Genomic DNA, 20,948 nt, shown 5'->3' on the forward strand with positions numbered 1-20,948 from the left:
TCCTCAAAAGCTCAAGTGTAAGGGTTAATTGTAATAGCATCTGTATTATGGTTTGGACCTTTTTCTTTTTGGGCTTTTCAATAGAATCATGGGAAGAAATGCCCTAAAAAAAGAGACAGGGTTCCCATGATTTGCAAAGAGAAAAAAAAAAAAAACGTTACCTTATGCCCATGAATAAATATACCAGACACCTCATAAATACTTACAAAAGGTGAAAAAGAAAGTCAACAGGGCAATGCCCAATGGTCTGTTCAGTCCCCCAACACCAGCCCCAAGCTTACAGAGGTGTGGGTCAGCCTATTCAAGTCTCTCTGGGTTGTATTTTCATTTTACTTTGCTTTGTAAATAAACTTCTGCTACATTGCGTCTCTCTGCTCAGTTATTTCCTTTAAAAAGACTAGACTGAAGAGAAATCTTCTCCTGATGAGACATCCAATTAATTTTCTGTCGAGATGGCAGAGCAATCAGAACTAATACCCATGCTTACAAAGAACAGGATCAAGCTGAGAAGGCCGGCCATAGAGCTACACTGAGAACTACTGCAACGTCCTTAAACTCAGTTCGTAATGCTCCTCCTTCAACAGCTACATTCCCCTTAGTAGAATCCCGGCTGCTAAGATCAGTGAGATTTTCAAGGCATTTTTTGTAAACATCACTTTATAGGAAATACCACAACTATTTCATCAATTTTACTAATAATTATATAATTATATTTGGAGAGTGACTTAGGAGAATATCAACAGGGCTATAGTATAAATTCATATGGTATAATCATTGGCAAAACTTGTACACAAAGCGTAACTTTAGCACACACACATTTTGCTATATTTGTTGAAAAGTTGGGAATTTATATACCCTTGGTTCCAAACAGAATACCTGTAATTTATACCACTGATTATCTTACACTACACTAAATCAGTTTATCAATGCATTTTTAAAAAATACAAAAATTATTTATTTATTTACTCATTTGTTGGTTTATTTAAAGTATAGAAATCCTGCATTCTTCCAACCCATAAGGAGACAGAACAGCGCTGGCAGGCCATCTAGACTAAGTTCTAAGAAATCAGTCAGATCACCATCTAAGGCACAGGGGGCAAGGGCCATTTCCAAAACATGATGGGGGAAAGAATTTCTCATGCTGGGTCAAACTCCAGTTCCCTGTGACGGTCTACTGCTTGTTCCCAATTCCAACCATGGAGGTCATATGCACCACAGCTGGAATGTCCAGCCCTGTCACACATGGTACCCACTGAGGCTCTTTGAGGTTCTTGACTTGTTCCTCACAGAAAGTGGTCTGGCACAGCTCCCCCATTTTATTCCCATCTGAAAGTCGATGACTAAACCCCCTGAGTATTGTCCTCCTCACACAGCCACAGCTAAGGCCGTGCACTTGGACAGCTGTTTTTGGACCCGAGCAGCGCTGTGTTCTTATCTGCTGTATGTCGTCTCTGGTGAAGCATTCCAGCTGGAGACAGTTCCGCGTTCACGCTGTTATCTTAAGTGTTTGCTACTCTCCCTGACAGATGCTATCTGTGTTCTAAGGCAACAAAAAATGGTGAACAAAGAAGGCTGAGGACAGTGACTGTAACTAGGAGCTAGCTCCCTGAATTCCACGACCGGGTAACAGCGCACTTTCTTAATCAATTTAGTTTTGTCGACTAGGAGCTTTTTGTGCCGCTCAGTACATTTCTTAACTTCTGGAAGCTTCAGTTCCTTATCCACATCAGAGAACATGCTAAAGCCTACTCTGCACAATTAGATAATGTAGCGACTGTGGCTCAGTCAGTAATGGGGAGTTAGAATGCTGGAGTAGGTAGTAAATGTATACTGTTGATATAAGCATTCACTAAATAACGCCACATTTCTTTGTTTAAAAACAATTTAATACAAATATTATGATAGGAACCCAGTTATTATCTTGAGCTAGTATACCAGACCACCCAGAAGTGAGGCAGCTCTTAGGTGGCTCTTAGGTGTCACACACTCTAAGTCTCAGGATCTCTTTCTTCAGTGTCTCACCTCACAGCATGTCACAGATTTATGATATACTGTCCTACTTTGGCTGTTTCTGGTGCTTATCAGCGCTCTTGTTATCTCTATCTGTTTAGCCTCTCTATGCTTTGAAAATGTTCTCACTTTTAACACCTGGCAGACCTTTCCTCGGCTACTAGCAGGCTGACGTCACTGGAGTGAACTCTGGCCTGTCTGTAGTTTATACACTACCTTGTCTCACTAGCATTCTCAGCAGGAAGACAGTCCCCTCTCCCTCTCAGCTCACTAAACCGTGCTTCCTTGTCCTCTACAGTTGTCAGCAAGCTAATTTCACTCCACAACTGGTTTATGTGTGGCTTATGAGCTAAGAATGCTTTTGCATTTTAAAGGGTTATTTACAAAAACAAATAATAATATGAAGTAGACAGTGACCAGAAAAATGTAAAATATTTACCACCTGGCTGGTTACAGAACAAGTCTGGTGATCTCTGCTTTAGAATCCTGTCCACTAATTATCCCTTCCCCCTGTCACATTTTTTACTCAACAAACATCTCCTGGACCTCTAGCATGTGCTGGATGCTATTCTAAGGACTGCAACTGACCGCTTGTTATGGAAGAGGCATAGACTAAGTCTGCATTCAGACAGTGATAAATGCTATCAAGAAAAATAGCACAATGGAAAGGCTTGGCAAAGGCAGAGGAAGCCACAGAGGCTACACAGGTAAGATGGCGGGCCTGGAGGCTCCGGCAGTCAACTGACAGTCGAGGGGAGAAAAGTTCACTGCACACAGCGCGTCTAAGGTGGATGACACGAGATGTGCTCTTTACTTCTACTATGGAGACCAGAAGCAAGGGTGGGCATCTAAATTTTGTATCTTTAGTTCTTATGGACATCTTTTAATCAAAGATTTCACACACACACACACACACACACACACACACACACACACACACACACACCTATCTATCTCCTCATCACACATCATCATCAAAAGTCCATTTTCTTCCCAGATCTTATTTTTCATTAGTTAGATGTAAAATCTTCTTTTGAAGCCAAGCTTACTTTTTAAATGAAAAAACCAAAAGCCCACAGCCATCTACATTGCCTGCCCTTACTGCCCAGACACCTTTACATGACACATGGCCCTAACAGCCACAGCCAGGCCCAGGGACTTGCTGCCTGTCGTGGGTACGTTAGCTCCAGACAAGAAGGCTCCCTCTCAGCCTTGACCTCCCGTGGCAGTGATGAGCTGGGCACATTAGGCTTGGTCCCCCAAAACTTGTGCTTCTGTGTTTCATTCTCTACAGTTCTTGTGCCCACCCCTAATCTCAGCTGCCTTCCAAGACTCTGTCATATTTACTTTCACTCCACCAGAATTCTCATTCTTAATCTTTAATGGAAACTGTGAAACCTCAGAATCCTGCGTCCTTCTGGATGCTGTCTGTATGAGTACTCAGCACATCCCTGCACATGCAGGGAAAGAACCTTTGGCCTATTACTGCTTTCTTGTACTCCTTTGGTTCTGCTCCCTGATGGCTGGTACCTTGTCTCTTTCTGGCCAGCAGGGCACTTGGCTATCTCACCACCATCATTCCTTTCCTTACCTGACAAGCACGACTCCAACCCTCCCCGGTGGATGGCATCCTTTTCAGCCTTTGGGTGCACAGGGCTTCAGGCAATGACCTTCCTTCCCAGCCCTGACCCTGACTTGTCCAGGTTTTTTATTTTTTAATATCATACTCTTTTAGACTTTTATATAACATTTTGATCATATTCAGCAACACTCTAGACTCATCTCTCAGCTGTCCTTGATTTCTCACGTCAAATAATTCAGCACAGAGTACTCCTGTGCCAGCTGACCTGCCCTGCTTAAATGAGGCACGGGTCTCTGGGCACCCAGACAGCACTATGCGATTCTGGCTCGATCACGGCCTATAGAATGGAGATAAGTTATTTAACCTATTTATTTTTCCAGAGCTCTCTCAGGGTAAGGACAGTGACTCTGGGCTGAGGGCTCTACTTTGACTACACCCCTGACATGAAGTTCATGTTTCTTTTTAGTGACCATTCCATATTTCCAGGCCAAATTTCCTGAAGCTAGCTTTGCAAAGTCTGCATGTTCTTTTCAGTCCTGATGAATATATACACTGCAGGACAGACAAGTGGGCCGAGGTGTTTCTTTGGGGCAGCACAAACAGGATAAGAAGGAGGTTTGCATACCATACACTAGGGACGCTGAGGAGTCAGAGAATCCAAATCTGGCCTTCCAGATTGTTATGAAGGCATCTGAGTCCACGCAAGAAAGTACAGAAAATTTACCAGGTTCCTGCTCAGATTTATAACTTTTAATAGTTAGATGCATGACAGATGGGTCCTGTGGGGGTTATGGATTGGCTAGCTCTTACCTATAAAGTAGTGCCAATTAGAAGGTGAGTAAATAAGACAATGTGTGCAATAGAATACTATACTTGACAAAAGTCAGGGATTAACACAAGCATTTTCCTTACCTCACTGTCTGATAATCCACTTTATTTTTATTTTTGTAAAATATAAATCCTTTGAGCACAGGACAGATATTATGCCAAGAACATAATTGTATCCATTACATGCTTTCAGAAAGAGTTATGGAGCCTGGAGTCTGCCTCTGCTGTTTTTGAACTGTTTCTTTAGTTGCCTCCATCTAGGGCCTGTAACTGGGCTCTAATGAGCTCTTACCTGGGGTTCTGCAAAAGCCTCCTAATTTCTGTTCTTCCCTCTAACTGCTCAGGTCATTAACCAACTTGAAATTGTTCAAGTTATCTTTTGAAGCTAGTGCTGAGACCATGAGGAAGGCCTCTGCTTGGAGCCATGCTGCCTGCTGCTCATCCACCCGTCCACTGCACGTCTGCTGGATGCTGACTTTTTAATTAACTGATACTCAGGCACCTACTCTATAGGCTGTAGAGACACTGGAATAAGTGAGACATTGATCCTTCATCAGTCTAACTTAAAGTCTGGGTTTGCTGTATTGGTTAAATGTCTACAGTTCACGTTTGGAATTCAAACCTCTGAACTGGCCTTGCAACTTGTGATAAATCTGCTTCCTCTTTGTTGTACGATCCTGAGTCTGGAGCCTGTGGGGTACAGCACACTAACTCACCACCACAGGCTTTCCTACATCAGTAGCTTTCACTGATAATTGTGTATACAATGCATCCAATCAGAACCCTCCTGAAGTGAGCTATAACCTAAGACAAAAACAAAGTCCCTAACCTATTAACCCTAGCTACACATTTATCTCCGGGTTCACAGCACCTGCACTCTTATGCCCCACTCCATGATATTTAAAAATAAAACAATATTTTTTAAAAATCTATTTTTGTCTTCTGTTAAGCCTCTACTGAGACATTTCAGTAGGTTGGAATGAAGCTATGGTTACTTTCAACCACTCCGAATTCTGAGAATCTGCTAAGTGAGCTGCAGCTTAATCAAGGCAAGGCACTTTTAATACAGCTTACAGCGATCAAGCTAGTGAGCTACATGGCCGCACAAAGGGTGTGTGCATCAATATCACTCATGCTCAGCTAAATTGTTATTACATTCTCCCAAGACCTGAAACCAGCAACTGTGCTACATAAGCAAGGGCCACTTTTCACACTGTGCATTATCTTCAGAATCCAGCCTAGCATCCTCTGTGAGATGACAAATAATGTGGTTAGTGTTTATAAAAGCTGAAAACTTAAATGCTGAAGTAAAACCTACTTATAAACGTGTGATTAAGATATAGCATCGGATGTTACATATGACTTTGTAAAGAGTAAAACGTGGGGCTGGAGAGATGTCTCAGAGGTTAAGAGCACTGGCTGCTCTTCCAAAGGTCCTGAGTTCAATTCCCAGCAACCGTATGGCGGTTCACAACCATCTATAATGAGATCTGGTGCCCTCTTCTGGTGTGCAAGTGTACATGTAGGCAGAACACTGTATACATAATAAATAAATCTTTAAAAAAAAAAAGAACAAAAACTCAGTGAAGTCATATAGACATGAATTTGAGTTCTTTGTGACTTTGATCAAGCTAACAATCTTGTCTGAATTCTTATTTTAATGTATGAACTTTGCTGAGTTCTCCTCAGACATAAATGAGTTGTATTTACTGACCAGTAAAACCAGCATAATCTGTAGTACAACACAGATGTTCAATACCCACAGCTATTTTATGCTTTCCAAACGGAATGAACTATGTTTAATTATGAGCATAAATCCAGGAAAAGCTTGACTAAGATTAACGAGGGCTCCAAGAAGTCTCCATGGTTTGAAGAGGGCACAGTAAAATCCTGGCAAAAAGCAGGGGCCTCAGGAATAGTGAAGAACCCTGAGCAACCCAGAATATACACAGGGTTTCTTTTGTTTTAATTTTTAAAAATAATTTATTCAGATTACATCCAGATTGTAATCCTCTCACTTGTATCTTCCCATTCCCCTTCCCTCCTTCTTTCACCCTATTCCCCTCCCCTAGGACTGTGACAGAAGGGGACCTCCTCCCCCACCATATGGTCACAGCCTATCAGGTCTCTTCTGGATAGCCTGCTTGCCCTTCCCCTGAGTGCCACCAGGCCTCCCCACCAAGGGGAAGTGGCCAAATGGGGGCACCAGATACACTGGGTTTCTTTGATCATAGAGCTGTTTCTTAGCCAGTTTCTTCAGAGCCTTCCTTTGCCTCTCAACACTTCAGCCTTTCAAGAGTCAAGTTTCCTTCACGTGGCTGTTATCCAAGCATGTGCTTTAAGCACGGGGGACACATTTTGGATCAGACTTCCAAATTCCACAAATATGTTATAAGTGATTGTTTTAAGATGCCCTCCCTTATGTATCCCGTGTGATATGACTAAACAGTACAAGAGGTGATTTAACAGAGCCTTGTCAAAGCTCAGAAAACACTATCAACAACAACCACAACAACAGCAACACTTAGCGTGCTTCATACTTACCAGGCTAGGTTCCCTTTCCTCTTTGTCTTTATAACTTCAGCTGATTCACTTCCACTCATACCGGTTGGAGTGCTTATGGCCTTTCATTTGAACCTACTTAGTACATTTTATTACAATCATTTGTTGAGATAATATAGTCCTCTGTTTATTCTCATCTTATGTATAACCAACATGTCAGTAAAGACAGATTAAGAAAATGGTTAAATTGGGTTTTTAAGTCATTTTTATCATCTTTCTAAAGTAAAACTTTTTTTTTTTTTTTTTTTTTTTGGTCTTTTTGAGACAGAATTGGATTCTCTGTGTAGCCTTGGCTGTCCTGGACTTACTTTGTAGAATAGCCTTGAACTTATAGAGATTCATCTGCCTCTGCCTCCCTGAATGCTGGGATTACAGGCATGTGCCACTGCACCTGACTTTTTGATACTTTATTTTAGTAATTAAAAATTTCCAAACCATTACAATAAAACAACATCCAAATGTGAATCCAGAGGTCATATTTTTTTTTAAATCTTAACAAGTTTTTCCACTTCTATCTAAATTTACGCTCTAAATAGATATGAGGTTATGTGATATTTTAAATTAATTTAATTAATATAGATGACAAAATACATTGCCATTTATCAACTTTACACTTGCAAAAATATTTAAAAGTAATATGTTTTCATTTTTTCTTCAAGAAATTTACCTAGTCTTTGTTATGGAGCTGTTCTGTGTGCTGTAAGATGTTAGTAACATGCGAGCACACATCTCTGTATTTTGCTGGGGATTATTAATCTCTGTTGAAAATCACTTCCCTACTCATGTTATTTAGTGATTAATGGTTAAGTCTCGGGCAGATGTGTGTGTACTTTTCATGTTAGCCGAGGAAACCTCACCTCCTTCTGTTCCTTTGGACTCTTCTGTGTCAGCTCCCTCCCTCACTTGCACATTCATTCCGTGTTTATTGAGCACAGACGTCATGCTACGTATGATTGTAAATGTTGGATATAATGGCCATTAAAACTATTAATGTCCTTGTTCTCTTCCAAGTTTACATTGGAAAAACTCTCACATCCTATATAGAACCCAGGGTGATTTTTCAGAATGTGTAAGAGAGCCATCATTGACAAGAATGAGGTAAAGAACTCCCAGCACTGTCCCTCTAGCAGAAGCAATACTCAACTGGGAAAAAAGCTAGAATCAATTTTTTAACACTCTGGAATCTAATAAAAATAATCCTTATAACAAGGAGGATGCTTAATGAAGCAAGAATTTTGGTAAGACATCACTGTGGCATTTTAATTTATCCACCCACTCGCCATCCCCTACTCTCCGGCTTGGCAACAGCAGCGCAAACAGCAGCCCACAGTCCTCGTGGAACTCGCTGGGGTGAGAGACAATGCAGATCTTTTATGGGGAAAAGTGCCTTTGTGCTTTGGCCTGCCTTGCAGCTCCCTAAGGGACAGGATCAGGTGTGCTGTGCTGCACCTGCTAGTGTCCATGATTTCTCAGGACTGAGGTGCCTGCTTGGCAGCGTTTGTCAAGAGCATTTAAAGGCAAAATCACTACATATGGCCCCAAGGAAGAAAGAATAACAGGCAGGGCAAATAATAGACAGATTGAAAAGCATGGCAAAAAAGAGGCCTAGAAAGGAACTCTATGTGAAAATAATATAATTACATAACAATATAAAGGTATCTAGCGAGGACCTGAGAACACAGGCTTCCACTTCTGACTTTAGCCTCTGTAAAGGAGTGAAGCCTACCAGGCAGTTGTAAATGGCCTCACTATCCCGCATTGTGTGACCCTCTCCAAGCCAATTTGCAAACCCCAAGGGATGTTTTAATTTTGAATTTAAAAAACTTAGTGCTAACCACTTAAGGAAAGTCTTATAAAATCACTAGCTCACCATTAATCTAAGAGATTTCAGTAGACACAAAATAATAAATATAATAATTATATAAATAGTTTACAAAAATCACTAAACCAACAATTATAGAGCATAAGCAACAGCAGTGAATTCTGGGGCGGGAAGAGGTAGTCTGATTCCCAGAATTACTACGTTATAATAGGGAAGACAGTCAATTTTCACCAAGGGGGAAAGGTAAAAAGAAATTAATAAAAACTGTTCTTCAGGAACCTTAGACAGGGCTACATCTATCATATCCCACCCTGGTCTGGCCCTTGCTTGCTTCTCCTACGTACCTGTATCAGCTCGTTACAAGTCACGCCAGCCACGTGGTGCTCTTCCAGCTGTCAGTCTTGGTCTTACTCTTGGCTTTAACATGCTATGTTCTCTCTCCAGAACATTCTTTTCCCACTCCTTTGCATGGCTCACTCTGCTCACACATACTATTTCTTCCTACTTCCTCAGAGGCGCCTTCTCTTCTGACTTACCTAGAACAGCCGGGCCTTCCCCAACTCCCCACACTCTCTGACACCTGGACTGTGCAGCTCATCACTCTCTCAGGCATCTCTCTCCCTTTCTTTCTTGCATGTCTAATTTACTAGCATGAACGGCCCTTATCAGCAGGTCCTTTGTGTACACATTTGTGTGGGTCACTCCCAGCACTGAGTCACAACAGGAAGTGAGTGTTCACAAGTAAACAGAGCCAACCTATACATGTTGGCTAATAACAACGAACACAAAAAGCTTAAAAGGCACTGTGAGGTGTCCCTCTCAGCCCGGAAATCTTGTGTAACAAGTATTAATTTATTAGAGAGGATGTGTCCGGGGATGGTTCTCCAGTGAGGCAATGTCTTCTGCCATCACAGCTTTCGTTTTCATCCTGGGAAGGAACTCACAGGTACGTGGAGGGAAGAGGTGGGTGGCGGTGAGATTTCTGTCCTAGGAAACACCTGCTGGCCAGAGACTGACAATACTTCAGAGAGCTTTAGGTAAATGTCTCTGCCCAAGAAAACCAGTACTGACTGTGGCACTACTACAGATACCCTTCAACTTTCAACATCTTTCTATTCTGGCAGAGCTTGGAAAACGAGACAGGGAATGTGAAATGCTGCTTAGTGTTGCTAAGTTTCAGAGAGAGGAGTCTGTACACTAAGTGAACTTTATCTCCAGAGAAGCGGCCTTGATTTTCTAAGTCCTAAAACCACCCAAAAGAAGTGACTCTGTAGAACTCAATTTATGAGAAGCTGCCAGTTTATCTCACGTTGTGTTCAATAATTTATTTCTAGTGTGTGTAGATATCTTTCTGGAACTACTATATGTAACTCTTTACTTTGTCTATATTGTAATCACTTTCTTTTCTTTCCAAAGATATTGCAATAACTTCAGTTAATCTTCTGAGGGTTATGGGCAAGCAATAAAAATACTGTTTCTGAAGGCAGATAGTTTGGGTTCAAACCCTGGTTTTGTCATTCACTGACTGGCAGATTAACCCTTCGTGCCACAGTTTCTTGGCCTTTAAATTGAACATTAGGACCTATATCATAGGGTTATTATAATGATTACATGAGTTAATAATATAATATACTTAACATAATTCCGGCTGCGTTAGCATGGCTCAGAAGATATTAGCTGATGTATCTACAACTACTCCTAAATTATTATTGTAATTGTACATATAAGCGCCTTGAAATTATTATAATTATCTTAGGGTTGGAGAGAGAATGCAGTGGTAGAACATGTGCCTAGCATATGTGCGACATGGAGTTAACACTCAGTTCTCTCTCTCTCTCTCTCTCTCTCTCTCTCTCTCTCTTTCTCTCTCTCTCTCACACACACACACACACACACACACACACACACACACATACACACACACACAGAGAGAGGCTGAAATTACAACCTGTTACCACCTGTAACCTTTGTGAAGGGCAGGGGGTTGTTGGCGTTTATATAAGTCAGTCCCAGCAGAATTTGCTGGAGTGCTCCTGTATAATGCTCCATAGTATGAGGTCTTTACATTTTAGTTTTGACAGCTGCTGGTCATTTCCCTACTTGTGTCAGCCACTGGCCATGCTACTTCTTAAGGGGGAAATGAGCCAAGCTTGTCAGGCATGTGCTTAAGTGAAACCTAAGAAGTTATGATACCTCCTGTTGCCTCAAGTGTAGGGAGGCCTTTTTTCAGCTATGTAGACACATTTCTTTTATTTTCTATTTTTTTTCAATATAAAAAGTTAGTGGAAAATTAAGTCTTGGGATGAAGAATTAAACAACAAGTTTATATCTACATTCAGATACATGTTAAAGTTAACACATCACATCTAAACTAGTTCAAATAAGCAAGTGTTGCGATGCTACTGTATACTATATGCTAGATACTGAGAGAGCAGTAATGAAACAAGAACATGCTCCTGAACCTTCCGAAGTTTGCAACATGAAGAGGGAGATGCAGTTGAGAGACACCAAAGTTTTCTGCCCAGGTACATGAGAGCCTACACAAGGGCCCTTGACCCAGCAGGGATTCAGTGGTGTGTCCAAGCAGGATCATGTGTGACCCATGCCTCCAGCATGGCCAAGGGAAGAAAAGCCTGATGGCCTATTCTAAGCTGGAAACAACATCAGGGATGAGGTAGGAAGCAACACAGAGCTCATGTCAGGATGTGCCTACATGTGAGAATAAACAGGTGGATATTGATATTAATATTTTAAAAGTGAGATGGGAAATGGTAATCTAGGAAGCTAGGTAGTGGAATGTACAGGGCTCCCAGTGTGGATGTCGTACCAAGAAACCTTGTTAAACTTTCCAGCAGCTCTAAGAAACTTTAAGAAAAATGGAAATCTTCAGACGTTCATTTGGATGCATAACTGAGATAACAGAGACAAAAAACAGAGAAATAGAAAAGGTAAGGGGCGACACCAGTGCAGATGGTCGTTACAGTTACATTGGGCGTGGCAAGATCAGATGGAGGGCAAGGCAGCAGTGAGAGTGAGGAAGAGATGACCCCAGATAAAAGCAAAAGGCTCTGGAGACATAGATGGGGCAAGACTGAGGCTTCCAGGGTGACTTCCAGGTTTCAGGCCTTGAGCTCCTGGTAGATGAAATGGTAGTCAGCTGAGGCAGGTGTAGGTTGGTGCTTGTTATCTTAATTTGCTGTTTGTTTTTGTTTTTACTCTCTTAAGAGGCACAGGAAATAATATACTCAGTTGGGTCATATCAGATTTGAGGTATCACAGAACAGGTTAGAACCAGAGAGAAATTTTAGTAATTAACAAATTGATCCACAAAAACACATGCAAACATAGAGAAAAGTGTGAAGAGAGAACAACAGAACAAGGGTGTGAGGAACCAGGCCGCAGTGCCGACAGCTACAAGATGGCCAGGCAGGAAAACATCTGGCTGTCAGATAGTGCTTGACATCATGGGTGCTTTGCCTGCACTTAGTACATATCAGGCCCTGTGCTGGTACTTCCAACATACCTCATGTGATCATTAGCCATATGCTAAGTTGATGAGACTTAAGGTCATGGAAGGTCATGGAGTGAATTGGCAGAGCTCGGATCTGGATGCAGATCCACTGGGCTCCAATGCACAAGTCCTTAATTCCTCTAAAGCAAAAGCTCCTCAGGGTGTAGGATAACAGCACCAGGACAAAGGACCGCTCTGTGAGGCATTTCTAAGCGTACCAAAAGGCCTGGACACTGAGTGTCTAAATAGTAAATACAGAGCCATAAGTGATCACTTCTCAGCAAGGCGATGATTTTCTTCACAATCTTTGTATATAATTAACACCACACTGCATGCTTATGAAGACAGTGAGCTGCAGCACAGGGCAGTCTGTTACCCTAGCACCTGCACTGTGCCGATAACACAAAGCGAAGGCCCTAGCGGAGCCAGCTAGCATTCCTCAAGGAAAACGACATGCCTTAGACATGGCTGCTTGCACTGCCTCATCTTCTCACGAAACCACTGGTCCCAGGCAGAGCTGGAGGGATGTGCACAGTTTGGCATTAAACTACCCAACATGGAGGAGTCACTAGAGTGCACCTCCTACAGAAGGTAGGGTTATTTCAGATGATAACTTGCTGCATTTTAAGGACAGAATAGAAATCTGCATCCGCAGAACAAAGGCTGTCACTTCCGCATGTCCCTCCAGAGGAAGCAGTAGCACCACTCACCGTTGGGCGGGTAGAAGACAGCGTACTCTTCTAATCCTAGCTTTCCTGTAAGAGAAAGCCAGTCAGAAAAACAAAGTTTGAAAAACCAACATTCTGGGACTGTGATAATAAGTAATAGATAATAAGTAGAATATTAAAAGTAACCATAGTCTAACTTTATTTCATTTTATGATATGGAATTAGCTGAAAATCTGTCAGCCAGTCATCTGATGCCAGCAAAGCCTTTTAGGCATTAAACTCAATAATATTGATTAAACAATGCTTCCCAATTTCCTTAAGCACTGAAGAATTATTTATGAGCATAAAATTGAATTTCTGAATTTAACAACCCTGTTTATTAAAGCAAGCCTTGACATATCTCATTAGCTTGTGTTTTCAGAAAATGTATTGAAGAGTTAAAAATTAAATATTTTCAACTATGTAACAGTCAAATATATCCTGACTCTCAACATAATTTGTAATGACCAAAGAAAGAGGATAAACATTTGAAAACAGAACTGGTCTAGGAAGTACATTCTCTATAATGTCCAACAGCGTCTCAGTTTTCCCATCTGCCATGAGTAACTTCAGGTAGTGTGCTGGCTAGTTTTGTGCCAACCTGACACAAACTGTAGCCATCTGGAAGGATTAAGCCTCAATTTAAAACATGTCTCCATGAGACTAGGTTGTAGGCAGCCTTGGGGACTGATGAGAACTCAGCCCACTGTGGCTCCTGGACTCAATAGGAAAGCAGGCTGAGCAAGCCATGGGAGCAATCCAGTAAGCAGCACCCTCCAGGGCCTCCACAGCAGCTCCTGCCTCCAGGTTCCTGTTTGAGTTCCTGTTCTGACCTCCTTCAGTGACAGGACAGAGATGAGGAAGGGGCAGCAGAATGCACCCTTTCCGCCCCAGCTTTGCTTTGTTATTGTGTTTTATCACAGCAACAGAAACTGTAACTAAGACAGGTGGCTTTCACCTTAACAGTTTTCTTAACAACCCTGAGTTATTAAACAGACATTCATTCTTGTATTGAGATTTAAATTAAAACAACAACAACAATAATAATAATAACAATATTATTATTATTATTGTTATTGTTATTATTGCTTTTTTAGTTGGGTGTAAGGCAGAAAGAAGACAAGAGTAAACACTGCGGCCTCCTTAGCTTAAGGTGAAACACACAGGACTGATCTTTGTGAGAAGAACAAACAAAATGATGAGAAACCGTCACAGTTGATCACAGCAATAGATCTGGAGACAAGCACAGCAATACAGGGTATGGTCCCCACCTACACCTTCTGGCTCATAACCTAGGCCAAACCACAAAATAATAGAATATGTTTGCTGACTCTTTGAAATGGGCTTTAAGGGTTTCAGTGCTCAGAGGGGAGGGAAATTGATGACAGGTTGGTATACATGACATATCGGCTAGTTCATCAAGGGCCTATAATTTGCAAAGCAGAATGAGAAGCTTCTTATGCACTAGGGCCATGTAGGGGCTAGAGGGAATATAGCATAGTGTGAGATAACCAGGGAAGGGAAGAAAGCTAGGTTAAGATGATGTGAGCAGACGGAGAGTCTTCAAAATTATAGCTCATTTTAGCCCATTAGGTAATTACAATTAAATTTTACGATCATTCTGTGCAGGATGAGATGTAGGGGTACGTTAATATATATACGTGTATGTATATATGTATATATATACGTGTATGTATATATGTATATATATACGTGTATGTATATATGTATATATTCGTGTGTGTGCGTGTGTGTGTGTGTTTGCATGTAGAGGCAAGAGATTAGAATCTTCCTAGATCACCCTCTACCTTATTTTCTGACAATTCAGCTAGGATGGCTGGCCAGCGAGCATCTGGGACCCACTTGTCTTCGTACCTCGGCGGTAGGGTATGGGGATGCTATTCTACTTTACCCTACTTGTTCCCCTGACTTTGAATGGCAGAAAACAAAATTTGTGTTTTTGAACTGTGTGTTCATTTTCCTATGTTTTACCTGGACACTAAGATCACCTGTGAGAACTCTGACTGGGGAACCAAAGCCAGGCCCTCATGCTTGTAGCCCAAGTGCTCTCTTGACCGAGCCACTTCCCTGTCCCAACAATCTCTTTAGATAAAAAGAAAACAAGAGTTTTCATGTTTTCACTTCAGAAGCAGAGCAGCCCCACACTGGTGGAGGGAGCCTGTCTCAACGCAAGATGGTGTGGTCTGTCCTAGGAAAGAGCTGGAGGAACCAGGCAGCGATGGCTTCTTCTTCATGAAGGCAACAAGTGAGCCGCCACAAACACACCACAGGGCAATGAGACGTTAGTGCTGGTGTTCACCACTCAGCGAAAAGACGGGGCTGAAGTTAGCTCAGCCTTCTGGTGATGACTGACAGGACACTAAAATGGTGACGTGGATCTGCGGACGCAGCCCATGTTAGAGAGAATGCTAGAATAGAAATCAGAGGGGCAGTTCAGCATGTATATCATACCATAATTATAACTGAATTCAAGGACTAGTTACACACAGAAAGTTAAGAAAAACTGAAAAGACAAATCTCTATGATGAGTTCATGGGTAGTGAGAAGAAGGAAAAAAAATGACAGATTTGGCACAACTGGGGCAGAGGAGGCAGGAGATGGCATGAACCAGAGAGGCAACTGAAATGCTATGTCCGTCAGCACCACAGGGTGACCTGTGCTCTGGTGCTTGGGTGCTGACATTGAAAGGAAAAGACAGTAATTACTGTTGCAGAGAAATTGGAAATAATTTTCCAGTTTAAAAACTGGAAATATTAATATAAGATATAAAATGTTCAAACATTATTGGAATGATTATATAAGTCTTTAGTAATTTCTCTTTAGAAGTATTAAAATATTACCTCTGATGTATGATTTCGGTGGTGAAGCACTGTTGTATGCAAAGTGACCCAGTACAGATGTGTCCCGTGAAAAACAAAGTAATACCTGGATATAACATTGGAAAAATAAACAATGAGTACTGCTATAGAACAATTGATAGTAATTAAATTAATTATAATTTCATGAAGAGGCACTGGAGCGGGACTGCTCAAGTTCAGTGCTGCGGTTTTCAATGGGAAGAGCGCCCTCTATCGGTGCACCTTCGTTAAATCCTCATAGAGGGGCTTCAGGTGAAGGCAGCCAGGTCTCATAAAAATTCGTCCTGTTTGCTCCCTAGATTTTGAACAGCAGAAAATGAAAGCTGCTAATTATGCGCTGACTTTCCTATGTTTTATTTGGAAACTAAAATAAACTTTGAGAAACTCAGCAAATGAAAACTACGTCGAGGTACCACAGTAATCACACACAAGCACTGAGGCGGGAACTGGAACCAGACTTAACCAGTGTGCAACAGTTGGGCATGCTGAGAATGGGGACAGGGCCTCCATTCCAGAAAGGACGGCGGCAGCAAGGCAGGAATCTTCTCAACACAAGCAGGAGCTGACTTCCCAGTAGAGGAAACCGGATTGCTGATACTAGCCTGAAATTGGGGGGCAGGAGTCCGGTCCCCGGGAAGAGGAAAGGACATTTAGAAGACCTGGGATTCTATGGATAACACAAAGAACTCGGGGTGGCTGGAAAAGGGAAGCAGGCACACAGTGAGGGTGGGTTAGAGACTTCTTGTGCCGTCCTTTCTTATCCATTTAGACTTAGTTTTGCTGGACTTTAAACTGTAGCTCTACAGCTTACTACAGGGATGACAAGGGCAAGTGGCTAGGCTTTTAAGTATTTGTGTCCTCACATGGAAAATTAATGTGGTAACAATGTTTAGGTCCAAGTGCACTGTGGGATTAAGAGGTATTCAGAAAGTGTTTAGAACAGCACCTAGGTATGTTAGTCATAGTATTAAAATGTAGCATATACTTGTTACTACATTGATATTAATTTCCTATACTGTTATTCTCAGTTCTTAATATACCTACCTTGGGATTTATTTATTTATATGGCTCAACTATCATGTTTCTTCAACTTAAATTTCTGTATATCTCTATTTCTGGAAAATACCTCAGCACTGTATTTTTTAATGATACCTTTTTTTATCTATTTACTTTTATAGATCTTCTGTAATTATGACTTGTTCAACCTGCTGTCCTTTTCATTTATTTTATGAGTTTAAAATCCAGTTTGGAGGATATCTATGGATTTCTAAAACTCAGTGGGCTAGCTGTCTCTTTCACTCTGGCTACACACCAAGCACAAACCTCAGGGTGAGGTAGGGCGCACATGAAAAGAAAGACAGGCAAACAAACAAAGCACTGAGCTCAGCTGTGGTGAAGGGAGGTAGAGAGCGCCCAGTGGTGAGCAACTACATCAGTACACTAGGTGGCCCTGCTGCGGGAACAGGACAAAGGAGGCGCAGAGAAGGCCTTGCCATTCTGTCCTGACAGGCTATGGAGGAGGGGTGCTCTTGGGCCAAACACTTTGAAAGGGTTGGGAAACTTAATGTGTGGCTAACTAGGGTGAAGCACCCTAGGAGGGAGAGTCAAAAGTTGGAACTTAGTTGAGAGAGGAGGCTCTGGGGCTGCGGAGATGGAGCACAGATGCCAAGCGGGAAGAGCAGGGGCCTTTGCGTTGATGAGAATACACAGCACTTAAGAGTAAACAACACTAACTTACATAAAGACATGAAAGCTGGTACTATATAGACACTGTTTGCTGAGAAAAATGGATATTAGGTTGTCGATATTAACAATGTAAACACCTAACATCACTAGCTGCATACTTAGGAATGGGTAAGATGGCAAATTTCATGTTTTTGTTTTTCATTTTTTCACCACAATTTAAAAATATTTTATTAATTCCCAGCAGCCACATGGCAGCTCGCTACTGTGATATTACTAACTATATGAAATAAAAATAAATAAATCATTAAAAATTGGGGGAGGAGGTCCCCCAAAGGTCTAGGGGAGGGAAATAGGGCAGAAGAGGGAGGGAAGGTGAGAACAGGAAGATACAAGCTAGAGGATAACAATCGAGATGTAATCTGAATAAATTATAACACTTTTTTTAAAGAAAGAAAAATAGGGCTGGAGAGATGGCTCAGTGGTTAAGAGCACTGTCTGCTCTTCCAGAGGTCCTGAGTTCAATTCCCAGCAACCACATGGTGGCTCACAGCCATCTATAATGTAATTTAATTCCCTCTTCTAGCCTGTAGGCATACATCAGGCAGAGAATTGCAGACATAATAAATAAATAAATCTTTAAAAGACAAAAACACAAAACAACAAAAAATAAAAATATTTTGTTAAATCCAACTTATAAAAATTTTTGGCATCTACTGAGAAACTTTTTCATTTTGACCTATTAATATGATGGATAGTTTCTAATACTGAGGCAAAATCACTGGGCTCTAAAAAATCATAAAGTCAGAAAATGTGATTGAACCAATATAATATTGATCTCATCTCTTTGTGCTATGATTAATACTTTTTTTAGATTATCATATCATTACAATATTCTCTCCTTTCCTTTTCTCTCCAACCCCTCCCATATAAGCCCCCATCTTATTTCATTCAAATTCAATGGCCTCTTTCTTTTTAATGGTTGTTGTTGTCATTGTTGTGTGTCCATGTCCGTGTGTGTTCCTAAATTCATAAGTACACCCTGCTTAGTCCATATAATGTTACTTTTGTATGTTTCCAGGGCTGACCATTAGGTACTGGATAACCAATTGGCATGCTTCTCCTTAGAGAAGAGTATTTCTCATCTCAGCATTCCTTGGTTGCCTGCAGTACTTTATTGGGGTTGAACCTTGTAAGCTATCCCCTTCGATGCTAGTATGTCTAAGAGCCATGGATTTGAATGAAATAAGATGGGGGCTTATATGGGAGGGCCTGGAGAGAGAGAAGGAAAGGAGAGAATGTTGTAATGATATGATAATCTCAAGTTTAACAGGCCTTACGCCCAACTGGTTACTGCCAAGACATGCGTGCCACTGCTGCACCCTTAAGGTGATCGTGCCATGCTGGCTACTGTGGCTCGTAGGGACCATAGCCGGGGAGGACTCCTAGTTGCTTCCCTCCCTTGGGAGCTGGCATAGCGCCTTCTGGAACCATGAAAGCTAGTCCTCAAGGAGGAAGCATTCAGGTTAGTTCCCCCTCTGGGGTCTCTGGGCCACGTCTTCAGTGCATGGTGCCTTTAGCAATAGGGTCTTGCTTCCACTTTTGGAGGACAACCAAGGGCAATATCAATAGCCTGTGATACTTTGGTATCTCATGGACAACTCCTGCACCTAAGGCTCAGGGAACATTTTGAAGAGGGGCAGAAAGACTGTAACAGAAGAGCAGAAATTCTGCTGTGGGATTGTGTCTCCTAGAACTGTCCAAAGCTACACCCATGAAATCGTAGCAACATGGCTACCTAAGCATGACCTGAACAAGGAAGAGACCAAGAAACAAGCAAATGTGGAAGAGGAAAACGTATGAGGCCTCAACCCTAGATAAAGAACTACACACAACAAAGGAATGCTGAAATCTGGAGAAATAGTCTTCCCTATGGAAGAGCACATTGATTGGTTGTCCAATACCAGACAGTCATCTCTCAAAACATAAATACAAATAGTGTTATATAGACTGAGTGGATTGTATTTATATATTTCCGAATATATAAATATATTTGAACGTTAAACAATTATAGAGAAAAGGGCCATGAATTTCAATGATAGCAAGTTGTGGGGAGGTTATAGAGGGAGGAAAGGGAAGGCAGAAATGATGTAAGTATAATTAAAAAATATTTTTAAAAAATTGGTAGATATCATTAAGTTGATAATCTGCAAATGGAAAGATTATCCAGGATTATATGACTGGACCCAACAGAATCATAAGGCTTTTTATCTGTGAGACAGCATGGCAATGAGGTCAAAGTGAGATGCTATTTATCTGTTGGCTTAAAAATGAGGGAAGAAGCTGTCAGCCAAAGAATGAGAGTGCATTCTAGAAGTGGATAAAGGCAAAGAAATGGGTTCTTCTTCAGAGCCCCCAGAAATAACACAGCGTGGTGAAAACCATGAATGTAGCCAAGTAAATCATTCATTTCTGTGTTTCAGAATCTCATGAGGATTTATTTAAACCACCGAATTGTAAAATGCATTAGTCACAGCAATAAGCTAATATAAATAATAGATGTATACAATAAATACATCTAAGTAAAGGGAAAAATACCCAACTGTAAACTGTAATAACCTATCATTGCCTCAGGAGGAGACTCCTAAGGAAATGTCTATATCAAGGTCCCCTCAGTTTAGCAGGCTGTGGTAGCACAGTAACTTTAGAAGAAGCTCTGTGCTTAAATATATCCCCATAGAGGCCCTGCTGCCTGCGGCCTCGGAGAAGGCAAGACATATGAGACTTCTCTGAGGAGAACACTGGGACTGTAAAGTGAGAATGCCAGAGGTAGTGTGTTAGACAGTATGTACCGGGGTGCAACCCTGGGATACATGCAGACAGCTGCCAACTCCTCCTCCAGACTGAGCAGACTTAACTCTCATTTCCTTGTCTGTAAAGAGATGGCAGGCTTGCTGTAAATCTGGAAGTTACACACTCAGAAGGGGGTGGTCACTTACAAATTAAGAAAAAATTAAATGTGCTGCGTGAGGTTACTCATGGCGGGATCTGCACTGTTGAAGGATCATATGAAACTGCGCACTAATATGAACTGTGGGTTGATACTGCAGAGTTAGACCAAGACTGTCTGCTAAAGGTCTACGTGAGCCGAAAGCTTTCTTAAATATGTCAAAGTATATTGTTATAAATGCTTCCAAGAAATAAGTGGTTTGTGAAATGAAAAACACACACACACACACACACACACACACACACACACACACACACACAGTGAATACCCACTGGACAACATCGTTCACATATAAGTACTATACATCTTTTCATTTGTGTACTTGTGTGCTTTCTCCAAGCTATTGAAGAAATG

At 41.5% G+C, this 20,948-nt stretch overlaps 1 protein-coding gene and 1 long non-coding RNA gene across 3 annotated transcripts in view; one reads left to right on the forward strand and one right to left on the reverse strand.

Moving 5' to 3' along the window:
* The window catches only part of LOC311607716, a 612,504-nt gene that overhangs the window by 410,882 nt on the left and 180,674 nt on the right, over window positions 1-20,948 (forward strand). The gene's annotated exons all lie outside the window — the stretch shown is intronic.
* TBC1D19 (TBC1 domain family member 19) overlaps window positions 1-20,948 on the reverse strand; it is a 110,510-nt gene that overhangs the window by 31,022 nt on the left and 58,540 nt on the right. For both annotated transcript variants that reach the window (XM_084799715.1, XM_084799714.1), the window contains exons 14-15: window positions 15,884-15,968; window positions 13,026-13,070 (exon numbers count right to left, since the gene is read on the reverse strand). In XM_084799715.1, coding sequence (XP_084655841.1) covers window positions 13,026-13,070; window positions 15,884-15,968 — 130 coding nt within the window. The remainder of the gene's footprint in view (window positions 1-13,025; window positions 13,071-15,883; window positions 15,969-20,948) is intronic.

The sequence above is a fragment of the Acomys minous genome (genome assembly GCF_964271855.1).
Source record: "Acomys minous genome assembly, chromosome: 10".
Lineage (NCBI taxonomy): Eukaryota > Metazoa > Chordata > Mammalia > Rodentia > Muridae > Acomys > Acomys minous.